Source organism: Camponotus vicinus, unplaced genomic scaffold (assembly GCF_025532165.1).
Source record: "Camponotus vicinus isolate PSW18456_S1 unplaced genomic scaffold, iyCamVici1.0 SCAF_4, whole genome shotgun sequence".
Taxonomy (NCBI): domain Eukaryota; kingdom Metazoa; phylum Arthropoda; class Insecta; order Hymenoptera; family Formicidae; genus Camponotus; species Camponotus vicinus.
In genome coordinates this window covers 22,097,956-22,125,118 of record NW_028141976.1, presented here as the reverse complement: position 1 = coordinate 22,125,118, position 27,163 = coordinate 22,097,956, and the positions used below count along the sequence as shown (strand labels likewise).

Sequence of the window (27,163 nt, the reverse complement as noted above, 5' to 3'; positions counted from 1 at the left end):
AAATAATTATATAAGCTTGAAATGATATTATGAAGAAAATGGGGCAGTATAGATAATGCCTTAGTATCGCGCAAATTGATGCGAATATCGCTTGATGGACGCACAGCAGCGCTTGATAGATGAATGAAGGATTGTTTTGCTCTGATTTTGACGATAATGACGACATTGCGTATACACCGGTCGTTAATTTATTTCCGCGCGAAACTTTTTCGTCGAGCTCGAAACGCTCGTTCACGTCTATCCGATTATTCGTCAGCGCGTTCTCGCGAATAAACGCGAAATTACGGGGCATTCCCACGGTAATACATGCGCTCGCAAAACCGTTTGCAATTAGCGTTAATTCATTCACGAAGGATTTAATAGTGCCTGCGTCGCGTGAAAAGGTAAAACGAAACCGATCACCAGGCTCCGTTTCTTCGCAAGGCCTATCATACACGACGCGTTATCAGACCCTTGAAAATAAATAGCTCGCTAAATAGATCCATCTATCTATCACCGCAAATAGAAAATGGAGCGACTCGACAAGCCTGTTGCAGGCAATAGTCAGAGATAGAGAGGAGCGATATAATATATTTTCGCACGAGAGAGATAAGACTTCATATTCCTAGACTCTTGCCCCATATTTTTTTGCGTTATTATATAATTCCTTAACATTATATAGAAAAAAAATATAAATGATAAATGGTGCTAATTATTTTACTTTAGTAATCTAAAGAAGGAAATATATTCATATGGCTTCAGATAATTGACAGCAAAGTCCTTGCTCGATATCAACGCATTTGCATGAAACATCACCAGTATGATTCATCATTATGATGAAAATAGCGAACGAGACCGTTAAACAAAATACTGCTATTGGCATTCAGCACAATTATATTTCAACATAACTATCCTAGAATATAATTTAGTCGCTATATTCATGTTTTACGTTCATTATTGATATAACATTAATTAAAATTAATTCCGTGAGAATTAAATAAAAAAATATTTAAATAAAATTATTATACTAAACATGATACATTAAATTTTGTTTATATTATATCAAATACATTTAACATTAAAACATTATCGAATTGACACGTAAAATTGAAACCTCGGTAACGCGGTCATATTTACGACCGAGATTAAAGCTGGAAAAGCGGGCACAGTGATTATATAATTAACGATAATATAGAACTAACGGCAAAAATCCTGGAGAGTAGTCAATCGTGACAGGATTAATCGAACGATGCGATATGTTCTATCGAGCATGAGATATCGTCAACATATAAAAAAAAGAAAAGAACCAGGTACGTGTACTCATTCATCCTGAGAGTCCATTTACCTCGACCGCGCGAGTTTCTTCACCGGTTGCCACGAGGAAAATGACGAAATCGTGCGAATTGTGCGTAGGACGAGAGGTATCTTTGCGGTAGCCTTTCGCTAATCGGCGAAACACGAAACGGAATACGTCGAAACGGAGCACGAGATGTGCGGCGACGGTTCGATAATGGAATGCGCGAGACGACGTCTCGTGCCCATGTCGACGATTCCGGTCGAGACCGAAGATAAATCGTTGGCTCGCCGAAAGGCCGAGAGGCAACGTACGGGATCGGGGACAGGGACATTATCTCGGTAATGAGGAAAGGCGGCGGCGAGCGAAAAGTGTCAAGCCCGCTGCTACAGTGACACCCACCTTGCCAGTGGACCACTCCTCTTGGCTCGCTGGCCGAGGATCTTCTCGACCACGGTGACGTTGCCGCTCCTCGCTGCCTCGAGCAGCTCCTGATCCTTGCCCATAGTCCATTTACACCGCGATCAAGCCGCGATGTTCGCCCGCACACTTGTCAATTTGTGTTTTCACTACGATTACTCGCGTTTCATTGATCCAACGTAGCCATCTTGAATGAACTGGCGCGCCGCCACGCGGCGACCTCGCGAGGCTGCGGCGTACGAGACTACGGTTCACGAGACTACGTGAGCGCGAGCGGGAAAGCGTTGAATGAACGGTGCGAGGGAGACGGCGAGTCTCGCACGTGACGTGCGCGCGAGCGCCGCGACGTGCACAAGCGCCGCGAATGTGAACGAGCGTGGAGAGCCGAGCGGAGCCGAGCGGGGCCGGACGGAGCCGAGTCTCGCGTAACAGCTGTTGCGCCATACTGATTTTTCGTCGCGACGAGAACGCCGGTTCTAAACCCAGTGGTTATTTGAACGAGTAAGTACGTGACACGTATCAGTCAAAATGCAACGAATCGTTCTTACCTTTCTCTTGGCTCTGACATTATTTCTCGATGATGCAACGTTACAAAATACGACAACGTACAACGAATCTGCTTCGGGTAAGTTATAACCTCAATGTTCGGCGAGTGTCTCGGACAACTTGTAAACATTCTTCGCATATGTTTTATATTATGTATTCCTGACTGCATTTAATAAATGATAATTAATCGATCGTTTCGATCAGATTTATGAATCTATACGTCTGTCATACGTAATTATTATTCGACAGAATATGTCTTGTGATTAATGTCTTGATTTATTTGTTACAAAATATAACAGTTTAATAATTGCATATATAGATTCTTTGTATTTTTTACTTTATATCTAGTACTATCTATCTGTAGAATTATTTATAGATTATTCGCTCGAGTGACTGATTATATAATATAGATTACATATAAAAATATGAAAAAAAGATTTAATGTCTTATAATAACAAAGTATATTTATAATGTAATTACTTCATTAAGGAAAGTATACGTATATTACATAGAGAGAAAAAGAATATTCTTATTTTGAAAATATCTTTGACTTCAATATGAAAATCTTGAAATGAGAATATATTAATTGAAGAAAACTTGCTTGAAATGAGTGACATATGTATATATATGTGTATGCTTGAGATGAAATTATATTGCATTCACTGGAGAAAACTTGTTTGTATGAACTACTTTATATAATTCAATTAAGAAAATTATATAATTATATAAATATTCTCATATATACGCAAGAATACATATTTCATTGTATATATCGCTCATTTCAAGCAAGTTTTGTTCAATTAACGCAATATATTCTCATTTCAAGATTTCTGTGTTGAAACTAAAGATATTTTCAAAATAAGAATATTCTTTTTCTCTGTATAAGAATAAAAAGATAGAATTTGATATATTGCGTTACAGATAGTGTTGGAATAACAGTATCTTTATGGAATCATAATAAGAATGACGCATTCAAGCAACGAATAAATTTAATTCCATTCAATCATTTAAACATAACTGTGACAGATATTCCATTGGATATTTGGTTTATTATATTACAAATTCATACATTTCAATATAATGCTACGATAGCTTACGACAAAAAGCTGCTTGATAAAGTATCAAGCAAAAGTTTATTCGGATCAAACATTGGTCTGTACTTAAAAACACATAATGTAACAACCCCACTACAGGTATTTTTGAAGCACAATAATATATACAACCTCGATGCATTACTCGTGATTGTCGCGTACGATCGAAATGGTAAGTACAAATAATATTAATGAATTCAATATCATATATATGTGTATATGTGAATATCTTCCTCTCACATTTTCCTTTTCCGAGCAACATTTAATCGAATTAAATCTAACGATGGCATAAAACGGTGTCAATTAAAATAATATAAAATTAATTGCTATATTATAAGATAATTGTGTACAAGGGAATATTATCTGCTTAATAAAGATCGAAAAATTACATATTATAGTAAATTAAATAGCCGTGTACGTGATGTTGATCATGCGATAGAGTAAATCGTAAATCATATCAAGATATATATTCGATTAATTTGCGATACATTTCCATTATCAGTCGTGTGTAAATGAGTTGAATAGCTAATCGTTTTCAACGGTGAACGTAATGGTAAAATTGGTCGAGTATCGAGAGAATTCACCGATGTCGTTCATTGGTCGATTATTGTTCTCCACAGCACCGATACCAGGTGGCTGCAACATGGAATTCGATATTGAGGTTGCACCGTATCAAAAGCTGCATATAGAAAATGAAATGATAATAGTCGATACCCAGCCAGCTTCGATACTCGCTGATAACATGTCGCCGACTTTTTGCGAAATAAATCTGGTGCAACACAAAATGTACCGTCTTTATCTACCTAGGCAGGATTTTACCCCGGAAACATACTTCGAGGCGATCGCGAGTATGCTGACCACGCAAAACATTTTGCAGAATGGCGACGAGGTATCTCATGATATGACGATACTAACCTGGGGAGATGAAATTTCAGTCCTAAGAGATTCGTAGAATTCATATAGCATTATCGTCACGGTTATCGTTATTTCCTCTCATTCAATTTCTTTCGATTTACATACATTACGCGGAGAAAATATTATAGTAAAAATTATTATACAATTTTTGTAATCGTGAGACATACACATATATACTGATTTATATAAATTATGATATTTTTATCCACTAATATATTATATTATATTTTACAAAGAAATATCTATTTATTTAAATATTTTGACGCACAAACAAACGTATAATCGTTAACAAATGATAAAATAAATACATAATTTACAATTTTTATATCTTAATGTCGTTATATTTCGATAATAAATATTGTAAAAGAGAATTTTTCATACAATTTGTACTGTAAAACATATTTTCTCCGTGTAAAATGTGTGTGGGAACATTTGCAATATAATAACGATTAACTGATAGAGAAAATTAATAATGAAAATTATCAAGTCTTAGTCTTTATTTTCAAAGAATCTTAGTTTTTATTTTCAAAGAAACACTTTATAATTAAGTAAATCGAATTACATGTATGAATAAAAATATTTTTGGTAGGTACCGCTTGCTCTTATGAACCCTATGAGACATATTTACAGTGCATATACTGGTACAGGATCTGTTTATGCCGCAATTGTTACTCATGGCAATTATTCTTCAGCTTACATTCCGACTTTTACATATGCTTGCAGTCCATTAGTATATCCGGAGACATGTCAAATTTTAAGTACGTTTTATTTCACGAATTTTTGTGTCAGTTATAAATTAATATTTTTTATGATAATGATGAATATAGTAAGTCATATTTAAAATGTTATATATTTCTGTGTACGAGACATGTATACATACATATATATTTCATGATGAATTAAAATTATTAAAATTAAAATTATTTTTTTTACAAATCAATAATGTAAGATAGATGGATTATTTTGGGAGATAAATTTTCTTTATTTTTGGAAATAGATTTTCTTTATTTTTTCTCTAGTTTTCTAACAAAATATTTTCAATTAACACTGTGAGATTGTGAAATTGTGTATGTCTATAAATTGTTAAAGTAAAATTGTTTCTTGCTTCATCATTTTTTTAGATGACACGTTTGCAAAGACGATTTGCGCATTGGTTCTAATCATAGGATTTCTCTCAATTATTATCGGACATAAATATGCTTCCACAGATCGCTTAATATCGAGTTGTATGATGGGTGGTATTTTTGGATACACTCTAGCGATAAGCATGAATGATTACAGCACTGCAAGTAATTATACATCAACTTTTATATGAAAAATTTCAATAAAATATAACATTAAATATATTTATATAACTTACCTCGAAGTGCACGCATTCTCATGGCTGTTATCTTTTACAGTTAACATGCTGATAGGTTCAATATCTGCCATTCTTGCCGTAACCTTATCGTACTCATGTTCAATTTGCAACTGTACGTTCCTGTACAATTTACCATTAGGATTTCTGTGTGCATGCATCGTATACCTCTACGCTCCAGGTAAGTTATATTTTAAACAGAACCGTATTTCTCATAAGATGATTACAAGGTTTGTAGCATTAAATGAATAAGTTATTTTACGCGCTCGATCCCAGGGGACGGTTTTCGTATTGAACCATTTTTTTTCCGCGATAGTTAATTTATTTCTTAACCATCGTTCAATATTACAAGTCTTGTAACTTCACGAAATATGATTCAGCATATAGCATACGTGAAAAGCGAAGGCGGAAACCGTAGCCTCTCCACGCCGCGATGCTCGCGAAGGGCTGTTGCGAATTATAGGAAAATAATGAAAGCCAGGCTTAAAAGCGGAGGGATAGAGCGCGCGACCGTGGGTGGGAGCACCGCCGCTACCCCGAAGTTAGTTCGAGTTTGGCGAAGGGATGAGAGGCGCACAGTCAGTTTCTCCCCGTAGCTTCTATCAATGCTGGCCGCTCATGTGGAAACCTCGCCCGTCGAATCCCCCATGCAGAAGCGGTATAGCGCATTCACGTTGCCTCCCACCTTTCTCACCATAACGCCACGACTACCCTTCGCCACCCTCGCTCAAGTACGAACGCAAAAATGCGTTCACCGCCGCGCGCGGAATTGCACGCACACATCAGTCTCTCCCTCCTACGGTGCGAACTCCCACGGCAGGGTATAACCAGCTTGGAAGATTCGCATTTACCTAATTGTGTCCCCGTATTTATTCTGCGCCGGGACCTATTTAGATTACACGATGCGTGCATACGCAACTGCACAGGCCGATCTAGCCCGTCGACAGATGATCGCGATCGTTGTTTACTTTGAGCCGACCGTTCGGCAGACCAATGTTAAAACGCACGATTATGTTGTAACAGAAAGCACCCGCTCGTTGGTTAATCGCCGAAATTTTCGCGCGCGATATTGGCATACGTTGAAATTATGATGATAAACACGAGTATATTATAGTTTATAATTTGGAATATATTTCTTTGTAGCATGGATGTTTTATGTTCTGGAAAATAATTTGTTATTCTGGCCTATGTTCGCAAGCTTAATGCTTATGATTGCTATACTTTTGTCAAAGATGCCTTATTTCGCGAAAATACTCACGCGGGTCGTTTTTGGGTCTTATTTCATGATTATCGCTATTGATTATTATACTGGAAGTAATTTAAAGTATATTATTCTTACTTTGATCAGAAGAATCACTATATCTGAATTTCGCTTAGCATTTGTATATCCACCGTATCAAGATGCAGGTATGTTGCTTTCTTTTATGTAAAAATATTTGATATTGACAGTATTTTGTTAAGACCGATTATTTTCAGATGTAACCTTGACAATTATCTGGTTTATGCTGATAATAACACAGTTTATTATACAAGGGTGCGCCAAATGGTGTAATGAAAGTATGTGTTGTGGTAGAATCTGCAATACATACAATATATTATTAATTATACGAAGCACCAAACTATGGAATAGAAGAATATCTGTAGAATCTACAGAGGACTCTACAGAAACAGATTTCTTAGAGTCAGATATGTTAAAACATGGAAAAAAATCTTATATATGATATTATCGACCAAATAATCAAGATGGTATATAACAATATACACATCAATATTGTTTATATAAACTATAAGATTTAAGTTTTTCGAATTTGTTGAAATTTATTACATTAGCTGCCAAAAATAATTATATTTGTAGCAATTTTGTTTATCCTCGTTAACTGTTGATCTCAAATCATATTTCAGTTAATACTTATAAATGTATAAGTATAAATCAGTATATAATACAAACCTGTTCTATGTTTAAATCATTTTGTGCTAAATACAAAACAATGTAATATATATTAATTAAAATGTAAGATTTTGTATAACAATGATGTGTACAACATTTACATTTAACATATAAATTGTATTTTTTATTTATTTTAATTTATTTTTGTTTAGTGATTGTGATGTTTATTCGCATTTTAATATGCAAAATGTATGTTTTTTTATATAACTTTAAAACAGTAACAACTGTGATAATCAACAATAAAATGACAATTGTAAAAGATAAAGTTGTACATCATTGTAAATATTTTTTTATAATATAATATTATAATAATATAATATTATATATATATATAATATGTATATTTTATATATATATATATATATATATATATATATATATATATATATAGATACTTATAATAACTTTTTGTTAATATTATGTAAGAGTTTGTATAATGTTTGTATAGGATAAAGAATATATATAAGAATATAGATAAGAATATATGAATGTTATGAATAAATAAGTGAAATGATTTGGCATTAAAATGAAATAACATTTATTGAATCGAGATAGTGACACCTAACAGTTCTCTATTTCCTACTACTTACAATCTTAAAATTAATCACAGCAACAATATTATCTCATTATTCACAACACTTACATAGATTATACTGTCGTAATAATATATTATTCTCATTAATAAATTTGTTAATACTCGTACACTGTATTTGTTATTAGAGTAGTATTATTACAGATAATAAGAAAGTCGCGTAACCACTTCCGCATAATGTTTGTTGCATAACGATGAAAGCATAATTCCGCTGAAACGCATTTTACATGCATAAAATTGCGGTAACGTTCAATTCGCAAAAGTTCTATCATAAAGGTAACATAATAAATGAGAGTCACTTTAATCTACTTTACGCGAAACGCACAGCCTGTTGCAAGTGCAGCTCCTGTTTGTAGAGAATCCCTCATGAAAACGTGTATGATAAGCGACCATTCGTGGAGATGCATACTGAATTCATTTCAAAGTACTTTTTACTAATGATAGTAAACGTCGATGAAAGTTACTAATATTTTCAGAGTTTATTTTTTAGATTTAATAATTTCATCCCATTTCAGTAAAAAAAAAATTATAAGTCGTGAAATAGCATATTTGCATACGACATATTCAAGTTTGAGAGATTTTATTTTTTGCTTTTAGTGACAGAAAAAAATTAATCAAAGTCTGAAATAAATATATATAATTTAAAATTAAATATATATAATATAAATTAATTATAACACAAGAATACCGAAATTTCTAAAAAAAAAAAACGTCAAATATTGCAACTACTGTGGACCTTCATCGTTTTATGGATTCTCTGAACACTGGACACTTTTCTTATCTCTCTCTTTCTTTTTCTATCTCATTTTTCAAAGTTATATAATGTGACAATGTTGTACAAGCAACAATTTGTATAAACAACAAAATTATAAAATATTTTATACATCTAACAAAAGATCGTATGAAAGAAAATTGTACATGTAATTTAATACTAAAAAAATTATTTCAAATACTTCTTTTACATGAGAATAAATTGGTATATAATAAGGAAGTGGCATCGGCAGATTTTAAATAAAAATTGTTACGGACTGAAAATTTATCATCGCGAGATTTTAAAGCGGCGGCGTCTAGCTACACCAAAGATTTTCCACTTTTAAATTTCATGCTGCTTTGTTTTCGTTTTCTTCCAAAAATATAAATTTACTAATATACAGTACACACACCTTTCCTCGTTAAATGCTCTTCGCGTACAAACGTTACACAAACTTACACGAGCTCTATGTGGCCATGTAAACGACAACGATAAAAACGAGCCGTGCTCTTCTCTAGGTGGTGTAACTTTACATACTTCACACGTTACTGTTTAACACAATGTATATTATCCATGTTTATCTGTCGGCTGCTGTTTAATCGTAGAATTCGTCACCTACATTTATTACGGTGCGCGTGAGAATTGTTGATAAAACGATTGTTATGCGTTATCGAAAAAAATTAAATGCTTGCAAATATTCACATTGCAACAGAAATATCGGAAATGCTGTCCCCTGAAAAAGCCTGTCGAGTTCTGGAACGATAAAATTCGAAAATATCGAGTCATTCGCTGTTTTCACGCCGTTTTTTCACACTTACGAATCAGTGACTAATTATTCAACGCAATCGTGCGGCGCGACTCAATTACTAAAAAACGTGCTACATCCCTGGCAACTGGTGATCGAAATGCATCGATTAAATGTATCGCTCACACATAGCTATCGAAATACAATAAGACCGCGCAAGTGATTGGTATCTCTTCTAATAATTCAAAATTATGCCGTCATCTAATTTATCGTGCATAATGGAATCGTTAAATTTAATTTGATTATTAAAATTATTGCTGCAAAAATTTCATAATAGAATAATATGTCGCTTGTAAAAAAATTGTAATTATATAACAGCAAATAATACAATTGCCTCCTTATATAATTCGATTACTTTCTATATTATTCTTTTAAATAATACATGTATGATATATTGCGTAAAATTCCTGAATTTTTTTGGCATTCTCGTTGATATGCATTTCTATACATATATTGAAATCCGTTCCAAAATTCGTTTTTAAATAAAAAATTCATACAATGTGTTTCGCAAAATGATAGGTGAATAAATGTAGGCTCAGATTATTTGATTTTATTAAAGTTCTGCTGCTTCACGGTGTAAGTAACGGATTTGTCACTTCGATGAGGAAAAACATTGAATACACGGATAAGATTGCATAATCTATAAGACGGGTACGTTCGAACGTAACTGGAATTTGTATGACTTACGTACGTGTATATACAGCGATAATTATTTCTAATTTACAGTACTGGTCTAAAGAGAGTAACAAATGCTATCTTACAATCATCTTTATACAGTATAATCGAAAGAATGGGCTTCGATCGTGTGTGCGGCGACGTTTAACGAGTATGATGCCGATGAAATTTCTCGTTACTGCGAGCACCAATTTTCCGCGATCCGTTTGAGAGAACGAATCTGCCTCTTCGGTCCGTTAGTTCAGCAATACATTTACATTAATAACAATAAATACCGACGTGAACGTCCATGCTACTTGCCTCCTTTGGGCGTTATTTCGACACTTATGAAATCTCTCTATAGTTACGTCGGTTTATTTTTTATGAATTCATACGTCACTGTGCTTTCATTATGGTAATAACGATGATATAAGCTATGGATTGGATTGTCTTAATCTAGAATTCTGTATCTTGGATCGGGATAAACATTCTTATGGAGAGACATGTATTATAAATGAGGAGTTTAAATCGAACATTTCAATTTGCTGTAATTGCTCGTAAATCTGTCAAGTAGTTTACGCGAGGTTTAGAAAAATGCTATTCGTAATGCTACGTCGAGGAGATCTGAAACTTTAATATTGCTATTTTCGACATATTCTGCACACAGATCTCGAGAAATGCGAGAAGTTTCACTATATTTATAATATAATTCAAAACGCGCACATGGCGACTCTTATGCATTTGCGTGTCCAATTGCATTTGCAAAACGCGTTGAATCTCAACGTGAAGAACCATTCACATTAATAATAATAACAATAATAATATCTAAGTGCAATAAATAAATAAGCTACAAAATTTAAAAGAAAATTTAGTTTTTCTCGAAAAAAATATAAATAAAATATATATAAGACATATTACAAAGTAAATATATATATAAATGCTATTGTTTCCTGGGAATATATCTTTCTGGGATTTTCGCGAGCCGTTCGTCGATCGATATACTGTTCACAAATGGACGTAGACAAGGGCCACGGCATCCTCTCGAGAGTGGTGTCTTCCGACGCCATATCTGCCGGCAGACACGATGGCCGGCCTCGCCGAAAAAAGCTACCCTCCAGGCAGCTATCAACCCTCGCAACCGTTCCCTCCCGCAACGAAATCAGCCTCATCGGGAAACTACCACCCTAAATTCTCGCGAGAATATATTTCGGCGGGAGCCCGCCTACGTGTCTGCGGCTCCCTTTCAATTTCCACGCGGTTCGCGGCCGCCCTTACACGAAGGAAAATATTTGCCGGAAACCGATACAACATGCGGCAAACAATATGCGCTCGGTGGTATCCAATAAATCCGGTAATAAAGCTCGCCGATGCCGAAAAACGAGAACGGCTGTAAATTTAATGAACGCTCTTGACATCGATCGAGCTTTCGAAAACGAAAAAGAGAATTTGCGCACGTCGAAATAAAAAAAAAAAAAATGATTTTTCATTATTATGATACTTGTTAAGAAGATTCTTCCGTTGTTGGTGGTTCTTCACGCGAAAGTCCTTGACATAATATAAAGATGGTAACGTAACGTAAATCACACACACTATCGTGAATAGGTAAGTACCCTGCGTGACCCGGGTCATGCGTATATATCTACGAAATCTAGATCAGACACGAAGTGGAAGGTGGGTAAAAGTCGATTGGTTCCAGCTCGAATTATATAAAACTTATTGTGCTCCCTAAAATTCCGCTCTGTAATCGAATCGTTAGTAAAAAATCTTTTCGTTCGATTTCAAAGAGAAGTTAATTGCAACGAGCTGCTGCTCCTTTCGTGCAAAAATTTCGTGATATTCCATTACGATCGTCAATGCGGGTGTTGGCAAACTTACAAATTGTTCAAGAGGGAAAGGAATCTATTCTATCTCCTAATCTAATGGAATAGTTTCATAGATAGGTATTGCCTTTCAGAAAATTGACGGTCGTAAACATTCGAGGACGCGAGTTATTAATTCGATTTGCGAGGAAATTACGCGATTAGTAATATCATTTTTACGAACAATTAAATATTCCCCCGACCAAAATCGGAGCATGCTAGCATAAAGTAGTTATTTATTAAACATGCATTTTAATAACGTTCCTAATAAAACTGTTTTGCCACATTATTTAAAAGTATTCATTAATAAATAAATCTCCGCGAAAATGAACAAACGAAATTTTTCAACTTACGAGACAACGGAGAGAAATGTCAGACGGTTGCGTCATCATTCGGGATTAAGTTTATTCCACGCACAACCGACACTAACTACGCGCCTTCGATGCGATCGGCGTCACGCTGTCAAGCGCGAACTGTCAAGCGAGTCCTCCCTTCGTAGCGTCTCTCTTTCCACTAGTCTGATCGTGGGCGTCGCGACGGCGATCATCGCCGTCGGTGACCAAGCGCAAGAAGGACACCTTGTCAAGGATCACTGCGCGACGCAGCACGTCACGAGAAATCAGTCGTTTCACTCACTGGTGTCGGAATTGTGCACGGGAGTGGTCGCCGGGGTGCTAGGGGCCTGATGCTGCGTCGACTGCGTCGGTATCCCGAGGGAGGCGAGGAGCGGTCGGGGCACTGCGCCCGGGGTGACGCTCGGCGGTGGCGGCGGGCTCTCCTGGCCTACGAGCAAACTCGCGGGCGGGAACCCGAAGAGCTGGGATCACTGGAGCCTCGGCCAATAGTTGCCCGTCAGGTCCGGAGTCTGCGAGGGTATCTGCACCGGCACCGAGACTCCCGCCGATATCACTCCTGAAACAATCGAGCCGTCGGAGGATTGAGCGCGCGTTGCGACGGAACGGGAACTCTATCGAGGCTTTGAGAAATAGAGCGACGAGATAAGAAGCACCTCTGAATGCGGGTGGAACGTATCAAGAACGAATGACACGAACGTACGGCGTACAAAGGCAAAAACTACTAATTTTATTAATATACCATATATTGTCATTAGCAAAATTAATGCCTTATTCTAGCGTGGAATATAATTACCCCTTTGTACTTTAATATTACGTATCACTCGTCTTGTCCGTATTTTACTATTTAACGATTTAATTCATTTCTTCTTTGTAACATCGCTGGTTGATCGTCATTCTGTGATTAAGGAAATTTATTCATCAATTTCAGCGACTCGCGATAACCGCGAATAAAGCGCATCGTTAATCGCGTGGAACGCAATGAGACTAATTTTGCTAAAAACGAGCAAGTACGTATTTACGGAAGACGGCAAAACGCACTCGCAAGTATCGTCCATAGCGACGGTTGCGTAAATAGGATTCGGTTATGATAGCGCACAGCGGCTTCGTACACTTCTGCAATTTGAATTAAACACCTTAACGAGCTGCGTCTAAACCAATATAAACTTCCGCGAAAACATTTACACTCTATGCAACCTCGCGTCGTAACTTCATTCCTCGCGTAGGCTATAATTATAACATAAATGCAAAACAGGCAATTTGGCGAGCCTTACAACGAGGATGCGTGCCATTACACGTTAACCGCGTAACCTACCTTATTCGATGTTAACATGTCGCGAATATCGATACATAAGGTTAACAGGAAGAAAGATGTAATCTTGATATCTATAATATTTACGCTTTTGAAATTTAATTCGCCATATAATATCGAATCACGTTTAATTCAAAAGTCTCGAAATAACTCGTATTTAATCGCGCGACTAAATTCCCGGATACCTCGCACAACATTCTATCGCATCTTAATAATCTCCAGAATTTCATCTTCAGCTTCCGACGAATGCTGTCACTTTGATGGCGAGGGATTAATCGAATATCCGTGACTCTCGTTCAACCGTCCACGTCCGCCAGCTGCGGAACAACTCGCGCGATTACGCTCGTTTCCGCGGTTGAACCGGGGGACGGCTACTTAGCTATGAAAACGGCGCCGTTAGAGTCATCGGGACACCGCGCGGCGCTAACGAGCGCGGTGAAAGTCCTTACGGCGCTCGTGCACGTAAAGCGATTATGATGGATAACCCGCGGCTCGTTCCGCACGTAAGGAGCGAGAACGTGCGGCGGTAGAGAGGAACAGTGAGAAAACGACGCGAGACATGGGGGGGAGGAGGAGAGGGACGAGGGTGAAAGAGCGGAAAAGAAGAAAGGCGGCGAGAGAAGAGAGCGCGGAACGACGAGAGGGACGGAGAGGGTGGGACACGCTGCGCGCGTGTTTCGCAGTATTCCACCATTCCGGCTTGCGCTCCGCTCCGTTCCTGTAGATACGCCGCGCACCCCGTATTTCCTCCCCTTTGGGTTCGCACGTTATTGAGCGCTCGCCCAGCCGAGGCGAGACCCAACCCATCCACATCCTCTGTTCACCCCTGTATATCCTCAGGAGGGAGAGGAAGCAAGAGAGAGAAAGGGAGAGAGAGAAACGGAGAAAGAGACGAAAGGGGCCCGGAGGGTGACGAGAGGGACGGATAGATGGATAGACGCGAAAGAGTGAATGCACCCTCGAGGGTGAAAGGGTGTAGAGAGACGAAAGGGATGAGAGAAAGGGAGAGAACGAGGCGGCGCAGGCTGCGAGAGGAGGCGCGACCCTCCGTGGCTTTCGCTAAACGAAAAGCGAGGGGATGAGACGTGGAGATAGACGAAGAAAAGAGATAATAGGGAGAGAGGGAGGAAGAGAGTCGGGAGAGAAAAGAAAGAGCCGAGCGCGGAGGAGCCAAGCGTACGTAAAAAGAGGGAGGGTAGCGGAGTTGAGAAAATGGAAAATTCACCAGCTACATCGGCGGGGTTGGAAAACCGCCGAACATCCCATTCTTCGATTCAGCCCAGCGGCGCCATGCGAGATTTGTTTTAAAATCCTTTTACAATTCCGTGGGCGAGCGTGGAGCCGCGACCGCGCCGTTGCCCGCTCTTTCATCCCTCTCTTACATTCTCTCTCTTTCTCTCTATCTCTCTCTTTCTGTTAGCAAGACTATGTAGATTGCGTGTGAAGAGGTGCTCCCAGGTAATTCTCGACGCTTTATTTCGCGCTTTGAGCCGACTAGAAACACGGGAAGAAAACTGCGGCCGTGCCAAGCGAAAATTGGAAACGAAAACCTCTATCGGTTTTCGGCGTGGATTCGTTCGTTTTGTTATTGCTCTCTCTGTATTTGTATTCTCAAACGGCCAAACGGAAAATTTTTAAATAATTTCATATAAATATAATCAAAAGATATAATTTATAAGTAGTTAACGAGCTAATTATAAGAGAGAATCTTAGCAGTAAATATTCCGTTAATATTCATATATAAAAAACGCTCTAGTATATAAAAAAAAACACTCTAGTTCTTTTACTAGATAATTATAAAATCTTAAGAAAAAAAACTATAACAAAATGAATAAAAAATAGTTGAACAAATTTAATCTACAGAAAGAAAAGTTTGTTAAGAAAAAATATTTTTACAAGATTTGATTAAAAATATCACCTCTTTGTTAAATAAAAAATGCATTCTTTTATAATAATTTTACAATCGATACATCGATATTGCGGGACATCCCCTAAATTAGATAAACGTTCTTTTTGCGCAAATATATTAGATTATTTCCTAAATAACCTTGAAATCGAGGTACAGAATAAATTAATCGAGAACTCACCGGTCGCGGTCGAAGTCGTCGGTTGATAGGGTGCTCCACCTGGTCCGGTAGGTTGTCCCCCCGGTGTCGCGGGGGTGCCGCCGTGAGACGTCGGGATGCCACGATGAGGTTGCGAGTGCGCGGCCGCGGCCGCGCTATGCGCGTGAGAATAGGACTGCGTAAGCGAATGAAGAGGCTCGTGAAACACGTACGCCGGATAGCCTTCGGCGCGTTGCTGAAGACAGCTTCCACCCATTGATCCGCCCAGGCTGCTTGACATGGAACTACAGGCGAGAAAAGAAAACGATGGATAACACAACGCAAAGCTATCATTGATACATATCAATTTTAATTCACGACAACGCGTGTATAATTAAATTTACCGAATGAAACTTAAAAATATGAAGAAAAGTCTCTTATCAAGATATTTAAAGTTGACATTTCCAGAAAGAAAAGTAAATATCGTTTATCCAAGTTATCAAGTGTGTGTCCGATATCTATTCTTGCATATAATTTTTGTATTTGTGAAACAAAATGCTTTATAGAAATTCTCCTACCTATACGTGTCGGGCATAGTGGCGATTGGTTGCGGTATCGACGAGTACATGGCGTTGAATCCGGCGTTTAAGGGCAATCGTGGTGTTGCGGGGGTGGCCGCGGGAGGCGCGGCGCCGCTGCTACCTCCGCCGCTACCGCCAGCCACCACCTGATCGACGGCCGCTCTCCTCTGGTTCCGTAATTTCTCCTCTCGACGCCACTTCGCCCTGCGATTACTGAACCACACCTGCAACCGACACAATGACGGTGCCTTTGTCACGATAAGTGTGCAGTCGCACACTCGGCGCCGCCGACACGTTATTTCGCATCATCCGCACTCGTTCGCTCTCGTTCACGCTTCACGATTCTCTCCTGCTTCCTCCCCGAAGAGAACACCCTCACATCCTCCCTGAACCATCTCGCCGTCTCTCGCTCTCTCCTTCTCTCTCCTCTGTTTTTTTGTCTGCGAATCTCTCGTGCACTTTTCGAGATAGCGTGAAAATCTAGACACTCTTCTTTTCCATATCTCGTACGAACGACCGCGCTACTGTTTACGAGGCGCTCCAATTTGTTAATTGCGATTGAGCAGTTGTCAGACAGGAAATTGATTTACTCTTGTTCGCTTGGTCTCTTTCCATTCACCATTCGCTCTAGTTTCTCGCGTACATTCTTTCTACATGTTCCTGTTTGTCACCCCTTCGCTGTCGCACACTTATACGTATCTCTTTTCAAGCGTTTGATTGTACTACAAACCGCATCAAATCCGATATTGGAGAAAAAGTGTACTGCAGATAACACGCGGTTGTACTCGCGTGAGTCTTACATTAATCGTATCGATTAGAAAAGAGATTTGATTATTCTATATTTAATGCTATTACAGATCTTTTAAACGTCGATTAACTTTAATATTCATGTCCCACCGACTTCTTGTCTGTTTGTAGAATTATAATTAAAAAAAGATAAAGAGTACGTCAAAAAATTATATAAATGCACTTGTGTAAAAATAATGAAAATAGAATAAAGAATTAATAATGTCATCAATATTTATCCCCTTATTATTTATAGTGATATCTCAAATGACACGACACACAAATTCATAAAATAAATCGAGACTTATAAATTCCTTGCAACGCCTACACGGATTTTCTGATTTTTTGTGATTCTCTTCAGCGATAAGAGGATTTGTTCCCTTCGATATATAGGTTTTCCCTCGTCGGCGCTTAGGACAATCCATGAACCATGCATTTGGCTTTTTCGTAAGACCTTTTTTCTATGTGTATACTGTAGCAGTCAATTTCATGGGCAGGCAATTAATTCGCTACGCTCTCGAATTGTTTTTACGTGTAAAAAATATTTTAATATTTTAATATCCTCTATAATTACACTATACTTTTTTTATCAAACATATTATTGTTATAATTTTTTATTCCATAATTATTGCATTTAATTGGTGAATATCGTACAACTGTTATTCATGCAATCAATCGAAGAGAAGAGAGAGAAAGGTCTATTCTAATAAATTATATTTAATACAACCGGGGCGCACAAGTTTTCGAAAAAGAAATTTACATGTTTTCGCTTGCTACTGTGCGCGGCTAAAAATAAAGGACAAAGCAATAACAGCAATTTCCATTCTTGTCGATTTTGGTGTAACGAATTACCGCGTGTGCGATACGGAAAAAAGGGGGATGTTTTTCGCGACGGAAAGAAATGTCATCAACGTAGAAATACAAGCCTTCCGCAATCTCACGTATAACATCACGCGCTACGAACATGACGAGGGTCCCTCGATTGAATCAAAAAATAAATTCCATCCTCCTGTCCTCCCGTTGGCGCAGCAAATCGTGTTCGACCATCCCACCGTCAAATATCTACCATTCGCCCGCAGTGGGTTTCTTCCGGCCAATACCATCGTCCCTCGTAAACTCATCCTCCCTCATTCCGAAAACTCGTCCGAATCGATCCGTGCGAAAGTCTGTGATCCGAACATGCTCGGTGTTACTCAAAGAACACGGTCTCTCCTCCGAGCCGATCGTCAATGGCCGAAATGTAGCAAGGACCGGTTCTCGACGCCGGTTTCCAACCTTGGAATCCTCCGACCTTGGACATATTCGCGATGCGCCAACTAGAAGCGCAAGAAATTCGTTTGGTTGCACGTCTCGCCGGTACTTTAAGAAATTAGTGGAACATAAGACATTGTCGCGTCGGCTCCGAGAAGTATCTCATTCCGATCGGAAGAAAGGATATAAACGAGAAGTTAGAAACAAAAATTCTCTTCTTCAAAAAGTGTCTCGGCGTGACTCTATTAGGTACATCCCGCAACATCCTAATGACTTTATGCTTCATTTTTTGCGCTTGTTTTTACTCAGCGCCCTCGAAAGCCGAAGGAAAACCCCGTTTAATCCTCGTGTAGCGTATCGGCCATCGCGTTCGCACAAGTCGACTTAGGGAACGCCGAGGACGATAATCGGCCGGCGACGGACGTGCCAGCAGCACGACGTGGCGAATCTCGTGGCCGTGGTCGGGGTATATAGGTGGAAAACCGAGGGCCAATCGGAGGGCGACCTCCCTCGGGACCCGACGTTGCCATGGTTGCGTCCGAGAACCCTCTTAGGCCTTCCGCGCGATCCCTCGCGGCTCGGGTTGCGTTTACATGCCACGCCATCCCGTATATCAAGCCGCGACGCGCGTTACATTTTGGGCTCCATCTCAAAGTATCGGGCATTTCGCTCTTCGTCTTTCATTCGAGGATCGTCCGCAACGATTGGTCTAACTTGGCGATCACCGCGATTCTTCCCTTTTGCTCGAGCATCTTTTTCTATCTCGACCATCTCCCTCTTTCGATTTCACTCGGTCTTCCTTCATTCTCTCTATTCCTCTTTCCTCTCCCTCTTCTCCTCGTCGAACTTCTCCTTTTCCCTCTCGCGCCGGAACTCCCGGTTTCCTGCACTTAGCAAGATCAATACCAGCCAACGAGGCTTGAAAACATGCGTCAACATGGTCTTGCACTGTTTGTACGTCCACATAACGCTCAGCGCGCCCGGTTACTACCACCACACCGAACCCCGCCGGCCACTTCGCCGACCCTCTCGTCTCCTCATCGCGGTGGTCCAGGTGAGAGGAGGGTGAGCGCGGTCAAACAATATTCGATAAGGCTACGTATATATTAACGGCTCAAAATGTTGATATTATAATTATAATTATGCAACATGATATTTTGCATCTCCCTTATGATTAAAAAGTAAAAGGGATATTATCAAAATGGGAATTGTTAAATAGCAGAAAGTGTCAACAAACATTGTACAAATGTTTGCATACGTAATATTCAATTAATGGCATTGAAAATAACGATATTTCGATATTTCTAATAATCGTTTAGAATAGGTTACTGTAACGAGAGTATAATTTTAACAAAATTGTGATGTAGCTGTTAAATTGTTGAACGAAATACAGCGAACAACGGCAGATTAAAAGAGAACTGATGATATAACAATTGAGCGAATAATTATAACTCGGCAAGGATTTAAATAAATATAAAAAACATTGTAAAGACATAAAGATATCTCTTCAAACATGTTTTTTAGAAATATCTTGAATTCTTGGACTGTTTAGTTTTATATTTATATCGCAGGAAATTGAAATTTACGTGTGTTAATCGCAGTTTCTGTCATGTTATATGAATGTGAAGTTGTTCCGCGATGAAAAAAAAGTGATAGAGAATTTGCGGAAAAGATACGAACAAGGAATCATTGTGGTGGCACCGCTTCCTTTAAACGCGAACTAAAGTTTCACGAGTTTTTCCGATCTTATAATTTAAATGAACGTGATTCTGATCTATCAAGACTGTCTTTCATTCTCCGTGATTCTTGACTTTGTCGATGCAATCAAAGGTTCTTCGAATTTGTCGAACTTTCCAACTTCTTCAGAACATTGACCTTTAACTATCTTCTCACGATGTTCCATTCACCAGAGCATTTAAATTTGTATTTCCATATTTTTGTCGTTTATCAAATTATCATTGAAAAATGTATTTTTCAGATTTGATGTAGAAAAAATAAAACATAACCCAATGAAATATACTTATTGTTATAATTAATTAATTAATTAATGTATTGTCTAAGAAATATATGTACTCGACATATTCTGGCATTTTCCTAAATTAAATCGTAATAAATAAATCGCGTACTATCTATCGCGTTAATCAATGGGAAAAGTAGCGCGTGTAAATTCCATATAAGAATACATAAATGATGGCAAAGTAGCGAGCGAAAGAGGTGACGAAATCCCATTGGGAGTCTCACGAGCGGCTCCAAGCTTACCGTCGGAGGTATTTAATGTTCTCCACGTACAACCACGTGGTCACACGTTAAAAGCATTTAATGAAAGGGCGTCGTCGCACTTACGCCGGTCGACCCTCCCGGGAAGAACGAACGGAATAAGAAGAGAGAAAGACGCACCCACGAGGAAAACGGGGAAGAGAGGAGAGAGAAGATGTAGGGGTTGCAGAGAGGGGGACAGTTGGGTGGAGCGAGTGTCGGTGGAGGAAGCGCATACACGCCGCATTCGAACATTCACACTCACCTGGATACGTGCCTCAGGTAATCCGATCTTCTCGGCGAGACGCTCCCGTGCAAACACGTCCGGGTAATGTGTCCGCTCGAATTCTGAAACGAAACCAGTTTGCAACAAGTGCTCGTTATTTAGCCGCATCGTCGACATTAATTATCGCGATACACGAAGCTTGTCGGCCATCGCGCATTTTCTCTCAACCGACGAATATCAGAGATTGCACCGAGAAGACTACAATCTTGACGTCGAGATATCGACTTCATGTTGCGAACGAATATAATACATGTATATATATAACAAAATTATAATCTGAAGCTTGAGTAGAGATACTGCAAGATAAAAAATTATTCGCAAATATATTACGTTTAATTAAAAGCAAAAATCAATCAGACAAAATAAAGAATTTGCAATAGAAAAAAAAAACACGTGATTTATGGGAAATCCTGTACAAGAACAGATTGTCAAGATTGATAACTTTCTGATTGGATTTTGTACTAACCTTTCTCGAGGCTGTCTATCTGCTCGTTAGAGAAGGAAGTTCGGTTGCGCTGCAATTTCCTTTTCAGCCTCAGCCGCACCTGCGAGTCCTCATCTCCGGAGGAATTGTGCTCCGAATTACCGTCCGAAGTTGTCTCCTGCTGATGCGACAATAGAGAACCGGTATCTGGAACAAGAATTAATTGCTTCTATTTTAGCCTATTGTTTCATTAGTCTTAAATATGCTTCGCTCATTTGCGATTATAATTAAATTAATATTGACCTCAATACAGATTATTAAATATAATTATTAATCGCATTCGCACAGATGACCGAAAAATCTTTGACATTTTTCTCCCATTATAAGAAACATTGCGATCTAATTAGGAGGTCCCGCTATTTGGTGCATCATCGATCGATCTTGTAACACGATCCGCCGTTCTTGAAATTCCTAGATACCGCCGCGCGTCCAGGCGTATGTGACCGGTCTTCGAGGTCGCATCTCGTGTTGGTGCGTCGGTTCGTACGCCCGCGAACGTAGCCCCTCGTCAAGCCCTGTGGGCTGCGATTACTTTCCGCCTCCGCGCATCGCACCCTCGTCTCTTTCCATTCCTCCCGATACCTTCCCGACGTCTCTCCGTACCTCTGCTCCTGTCTGTGTTCGTCCCTCCGTATCGCGCGATGGAGAGATGTACGTATATATGTACGCCTTTACGCTGGCATACATAGGTATGTGTGCGTATATACATGTACATATATATATATATATATATTATTCGCTCGTCAGCTGCTCGCTTTCTCGTTCGCTCATCTCAACCCCCGCGCAACCCCCAATTGGACTCGGCCCGACGAAACTCCCTCGACTAGAAATACCGGCACCCCAAACACGCATCTATCTATCTATCTCTCTTTCTCTTTCTTTCCCTTCCTTTCTCTCCCACCCCTTCATTCTTCCTGCCTGCCTCGTCACCCTAACCGTCTGCCCTGTTCGCCTTCTTCCCGCGGAACTCACCCACCTCCTCGCGAATATCCCTGCGCATAACGACCAGACCAGGAACGATCCTCGGCGGTTCGCTACAGACGGATCGTTGGCTTTAATTTTCTAGGTGACGACGCACACCCGGCGAAGAAAGAGAGGAGATTAGCCGATGCTCTCTACGATCCGGTCGCTTAATGCGCCCGCTCCGGCCAAAGTGGCAGCAATCGACCGTTCGATGCATTCCTGTGCATTCAAGTGTGCACTCTACGTTATTTAACGAATGTATAGCATGAAGTATAAACCATTATCTACAAGTAGCAATGTTGTTCGAAGCTCTTTCATTAATATAAATTTTAAGATTATGTATTTTTATCTCATTTGTCTTTATTTATTAGCGTTAATTCTTATTAAATTGATGTATTAGTAAATATAAATGTCATTAATTTGCAAAGATAAAAAAGTTATTATTCTATTTTAAATTTATTTATTAATATTTGAAGAAAATCTTATATTTTGATCGAATTGATTTTAGAAATACTTTCGAGTACATAGAAAATACGTTCGCAATGAAAGCACTTTTCTACTTGTCACTTTACTACAGTTCACGTAATCTACCTATTGAGAGTGACGGCATCTGGATTTGTCATTCGCGGACTGATTCTGGCTATAAGAACCAAGCCGCAGGCCCGATTTCTGTGATCCTATTAGACTTATACGGATCTTTTTTTTCTATTCGACCGCATATGTACACATGCATTGTACGAGGTGTCAAGGACTTGGAACCGCACACAAATTTCAAATAAAATAATACGTAGAAAAAGATATAGTAGTTCGAAGATATCTCTAAAATTGAGATTGTATATATTTTAAAAGCAAATATTTTTGTCTAAATGAATGTCAAGTTGCATAATTGCAAAAATGATAGTCAAAACACGTTAACAATTAATCTTAGTATTTCTACATTTTATTACGATGGATGCAAAACAAATGAGAACTTACCGCTCCGCTTCAATAAAGCATCATCGCGCCCGTGAAGTTGACTACCAGGCAAGAGCGACTGACCGGATCCAGGAGTTGCCGCCGTTGGAATTCCCGTGGCCAAGGGATGATGAGAAGGTGTCGCCGAATACCACGCTGGCGGCCAGCCTGCTGCCTGTCCGTTAAACATTCTCAGCTTATCGTAGACACTCTCAGCGCCCTGATGCGCTTGCACCGCAGCCGCCTGTTGCTCCTTCTGCGAGGCCAGGTTCCTGAGTACCCTGTTAATGGACGACACCTGCGAGGAAAAAGAAATTTCCGCTAAAAATCAATTATTCGTATCATTTATTAATTTAATTCTACATCAAGACCAGAAAAAACTGTAAAATATCTGTATTTTTCATTAAATTATTTTTTTTATTATTGCAACATAATTAACATATTTAATTTAAATTTTATATAAATTTAAAAAATGTAAAGATTTAATGTATATAGATTATGTATACAACATAATTTTTAATTGCGTATAATAAATATCTCTATAATTTATTTATGTATGATTAATAATCAAAATTGAAATCATCAATACTTTTTAATTTTTAATCACTTATAATTCTAATGATCTGAAACAATATAATCGTGGAACAATAAAATATTATCTTTCTAGTTTTTATTTTCGATAAGTTTAATTTAAAGAAAAAAAATATATCTCTTAGAAAGAAAAATTTACACTGTTTTTTGACACTAATGACCGGCATGTATTCCTATGCGCAGAATACCTCCGTCATCCATTCGCGACGGATCAAGGAAAAGAGAGACATAGAAGCGAAACGGGCCGGGACACGGCTCTTTGTAAACTCTCGCGACCGCAGCCACTCGTCGCTCTCTCAGAATCATTTCCGTCGTCGTAGCTGCGTACTGATTGTCCACCCCCTCGCCATCTCTCACGCGGAATCCTTCTTCCTCTTTTTCGTCCTCCCGCGGTCGAGGGATGCGAATGGGAGCGGGGATCCAGATGAAAGGACACCGCCGTCCAATTATTATTACATAAAACGGTCTCCACGGCTCTTTGTCCCCTTCCAATCCGAGCACGCTTGTCGTCGTCATCGTCTTCATCTTGCGTCCACGACCGAGCCACTGGCTAACTCCAAAGTTATAACGAGCCCGCGTATAACATAGGGATCCAAGCATCGCACTCTCGACTTGCACATAATGGTCCTCGGCGCGCTCCATACGCACACCAAATCCGTTCTCCACATCCTCCTGCGCTGAGCTTGATGCACCAGATATACATATACAACCGTTAATGCAGTGGATGTCGGATATCGAGCGAAGCTTCTTAATTACGAGGTCGACTGAGAACTCCGACAAGAGCGACATGAGTGTGCGCAAAGCCGATCCTTCTCGCATAGTTTGACTTAAAACCGACGGAATAATGGCCGAGTGACGCCAAGAGAACGTCATTAGAACAGTAAGCGACACGGCTGTCTATTAGAACCGGATTAAAGACGAGGTACCCTGACTTCGCAGAATTCGATGCTCGGTTATTGCATATATTTTTGATTATTGCATTCGCTATCGTAGTTACAAGTCGCGAATCGGAGTTCCGTAAACGCTCTTAATCTTTAACACAACGATCGCATCATACAACATGACCAAGTTGATTAAGTGATTCGGGAAGAGACAGGATTTCGTTTGAATGCGATTTCTCGAGTATTGCAAAATATCGATGAGTTTATCGGTCGACATCTACGATGCCGTAGCTCATTGAGCATACGTAATTCCAACCGTCTCGGCTTGTCCCGACGCCGTGAGATAATAACAGGCGGATAGCGGAAGCGACGTTTCGGGATGAGTTAGCCCCGGCTAACCCAGACCAGGCTCTCCGTCATCAGACCGTCTATCCAGCCTGGATGCTGAGAGAGATAGAGCGAGACAGAACGAGAGAAAGAGAGAAAGAGAGAGAGAGAGAGAGATCCCGGTTCCATGCTCCGCACCGCTCTACTCTCGCCGCACAACAGCCGCAGCGTCGATGCAGGCCATTACACGCGCGACCGGACACGAATAATTGTGCAACACGCTTAACTGATCCCATTCACCCTGATTCTACCCGCTCCCGTTCGCTCTCGCCGCCGACTAACCCCCGCTGCACCCTCGGCATCACCCTCGGCGCGATGTGTACCAGCCGCAACAGCCAACGTCACTGCCGATGCTACCAGCGATCCACTAGTACTCGAGAGAGGATCGAAACGAAATTGAAAGAAATTGCTGTCAGTCAAATTACGTCTTTTCTCCTTCTCATATCTTCGGTTAATGTTTCGAGAACAATTCTAAAGTTATTCTTAGCCCACCAATAATCCCGAAAGTTTTGTATATTGATTTTTGATACTAGATCTCACGGTAGAAAATTTAAAAATTACAAAACTATTATTAATAAAATAGCGCCTCATGTTCCAAAAAGAGAATATAATGACAGAATGATAAAGATTAAATCTAGTGAAGTGATAAGAAATAAAGATATACTATAGAATGATGTTCTCTCAAATGTAACATCGCTACTGGCCGATGCATTACATGCTCGACGACAGAACGACACGTGCTAGACGCTCTGATTGATCATCCTGGAACCTCCTACATCTCCCACCAACTTTCTTCACTCGGCAGTTCCTAGGAACACGCCGATAAGAGCGAGGTTCCTCCACGAGCCGATGGATAACGACTTGTACGCGTGCCATCCCCCTCGGTATTCCTGACGGTATCCGATATAGGGAGAGTATTACCGGGAGGGAGAATGTTCTCGAAGAAGCCAGACGAGGACGATCGACCGCGCGAAATATTCTCGTAGGTCGATCGACAGAAGGGATCGCAGGGTTTGGGCAGGATGTTTGGTAGACGGATAGACGTACGACCGGAGAAGATTCTTCGAGTTCGGAGAAGGGCGATCAGCGCCCGGGAGGGTGGACAATGCCGAGGTCCGCGTAATGGACCGATTACCCCACCCAGCCGATCGCATTGACGAGACTTTGATTAGGGTCGAGTGGCCGGATCCGATGGGTAAGTACACCCGACCGGCTGCACGCCACGATAAGTCGACGGCGGATTACGCGTAAACTTATACCGTGTCCAATCAATGGCCCAATATGACGCCGACAGGGAAATTTATTCGCACGCATCACGGTAAGTACGATAAATCTATGCAAGTCGTGGCTCGCAATCTTGAAAAGTTGGAATTTATGCAACATGCGCGTTTAAGCTGATTCTATACTTGTTCTAATATATGATTCTACCATCGATATTTACTCAAAGGATTTAATATAAAGAAATTTAGCATATTAATTAGCTATCGGACTTAATTAGATTAAGCAAATTTCTTCATTCAACATTTTCACTTACGCTGGGTATATTGTCGTTATTGCATACGCCCTCCTGCAAAAGTCGATCGCGAATTTCCCAGGCAAAGATCGAGGGACATTCTCGTTTATAGTCGGCGATTTTGTTGACCACAGGTGTTGTCGCCACCCGTGGCTTGCTACCACCGATCGCCCGTGGCTTGATCGAGCCAGTCTCGTAATACCTGCGAAAGAGGATATTGTTATTTTCACTTGATGCATGTTAACGTTACGTCGTGGCGAGCCTTTTGAACATGATATGGTTATTGAAAAAAATGTGAGAAACTTTATA

At 39.7% G+C, this 27,163-nt stretch overlaps 3 protein-coding genes across 8 annotated transcripts in view; 1 reads left to right on the top strand and 2 right to left on the bottom strand.

Annotated features, from left to right (window-relative positions):
• Nucleotides 1-1,915, bottom strand: part of LOC145969904 (ankyrin repeat and SAM domain-containing protein 1A) — a 47,051-nt gene extending 45,136 nt beyond the window's left edge. The window contains exon 1 of one of the 2 annotated variants that reach the window (XM_083096223.1): nucleotides 1,676-1,915. In XM_083096223.1, the coding sequence (XP_082952349.1) occupies nucleotides 1,676-1,779 (104 nt within the window). In that variant the 5' untranslated portion in view covers nucleotides 1,780-1,915. The remainder of the gene's footprint in view (nucleotides 1-1,675) is intronic. The other variant, XM_083096224.1, reaches the window with a different exon arrangement.
• On the top strand, nucleotides 1,479-7,591 carry LOC145969905 (transmembrane 7 superfamily member 3). The gene is made up of 8 exons (XM_083096225.1): nucleotides 1,479-2,318; nucleotides 3,161-3,502; nucleotides 3,951-4,219; nucleotides 4,835-5,003; nucleotides 5,367-5,534; nucleotides 5,646-5,783; nucleotides 6,746-7,009; nucleotides 7,079-7,591. Exons 1-8 carry the CDS (start codon nucleotides 2,222-2,224, stop codon nucleotides 7,321-7,323), a joined length of 1,692 nt encoding a protein of 563 aa, XP_082952351.1. The 5' UTR covers nucleotides 1,479-2,221; the 3' UTR covers nucleotides 7,324-7,591.
• A 446-nt stretch (nucleotides 7,592-8,037) lies between these two features.
• The window catches only part of Toy (paired box 6 protein twin of eyeless), a 33,183-nt gene continuing 14,057 nt past the window's right edge, over nucleotides 8,038-27,163 (bottom strand). For 4 of the 5 annotated variants that reach the window (XM_083096226.1, XM_083096228.1, XM_083096231.1 and 1 more), the window contains 7 exons: nucleotides 26,876-27,056; nucleotides 23,504-23,780; nucleotides 21,548-21,712; nucleotides 21,061-21,143; nucleotides 16,500-16,726; nucleotides 15,964-16,226; nucleotides 8,038-13,123 (listed from right to left, as the gene is read on the bottom strand). In XM_083096226.1, coding sequence (XP_082952352.1) covers nucleotides 13,035-13,123; nucleotides 15,964-16,226; nucleotides 16,500-16,726; nucleotides 21,061-21,143; nucleotides 21,548-21,712; nucleotides 23,504-23,780; nucleotides 26,876-27,056 — 1,285 coding nt within the window. In that variant the 3' untranslated portion in view covers nucleotides 8,038-13,034. The remainder of the gene's footprint in view (nucleotides 13,124-15,963; nucleotides 16,227-16,499; nucleotides 16,727-21,060; nucleotides 21,144-21,547; nucleotides 21,713-23,503; nucleotides 23,781-26,875; nucleotides 27,057-27,163) is intronic. The other variant, XM_083096227.1, reaches the window with a different exon arrangement.

Excerpts from the sequence above, each read along its gene's own strand:
- LOC145969905 (XM_083096225.1), top strand. The coding sequence starts at position 2,222 with ATGCAACGAATCGTTCTTACCTTTCTCTTGGCTCTGACATTATTTCTC. Across the intron at positions 3,503-3,950 it reads TGTCGCGTACGATCGAAATG|CACCGATACCAGGTGGCTGC; the intron begins GTAAGTACAAAT and ends TGTTCTCCACAG. Across the intron at positions 7,010-7,078 it reads TCCACCGTATCAAGATGCAG|ATGTAACCTTGACAATTATC; the intron begins GTATGTTGCTTT and ends GATTATTTTCAG.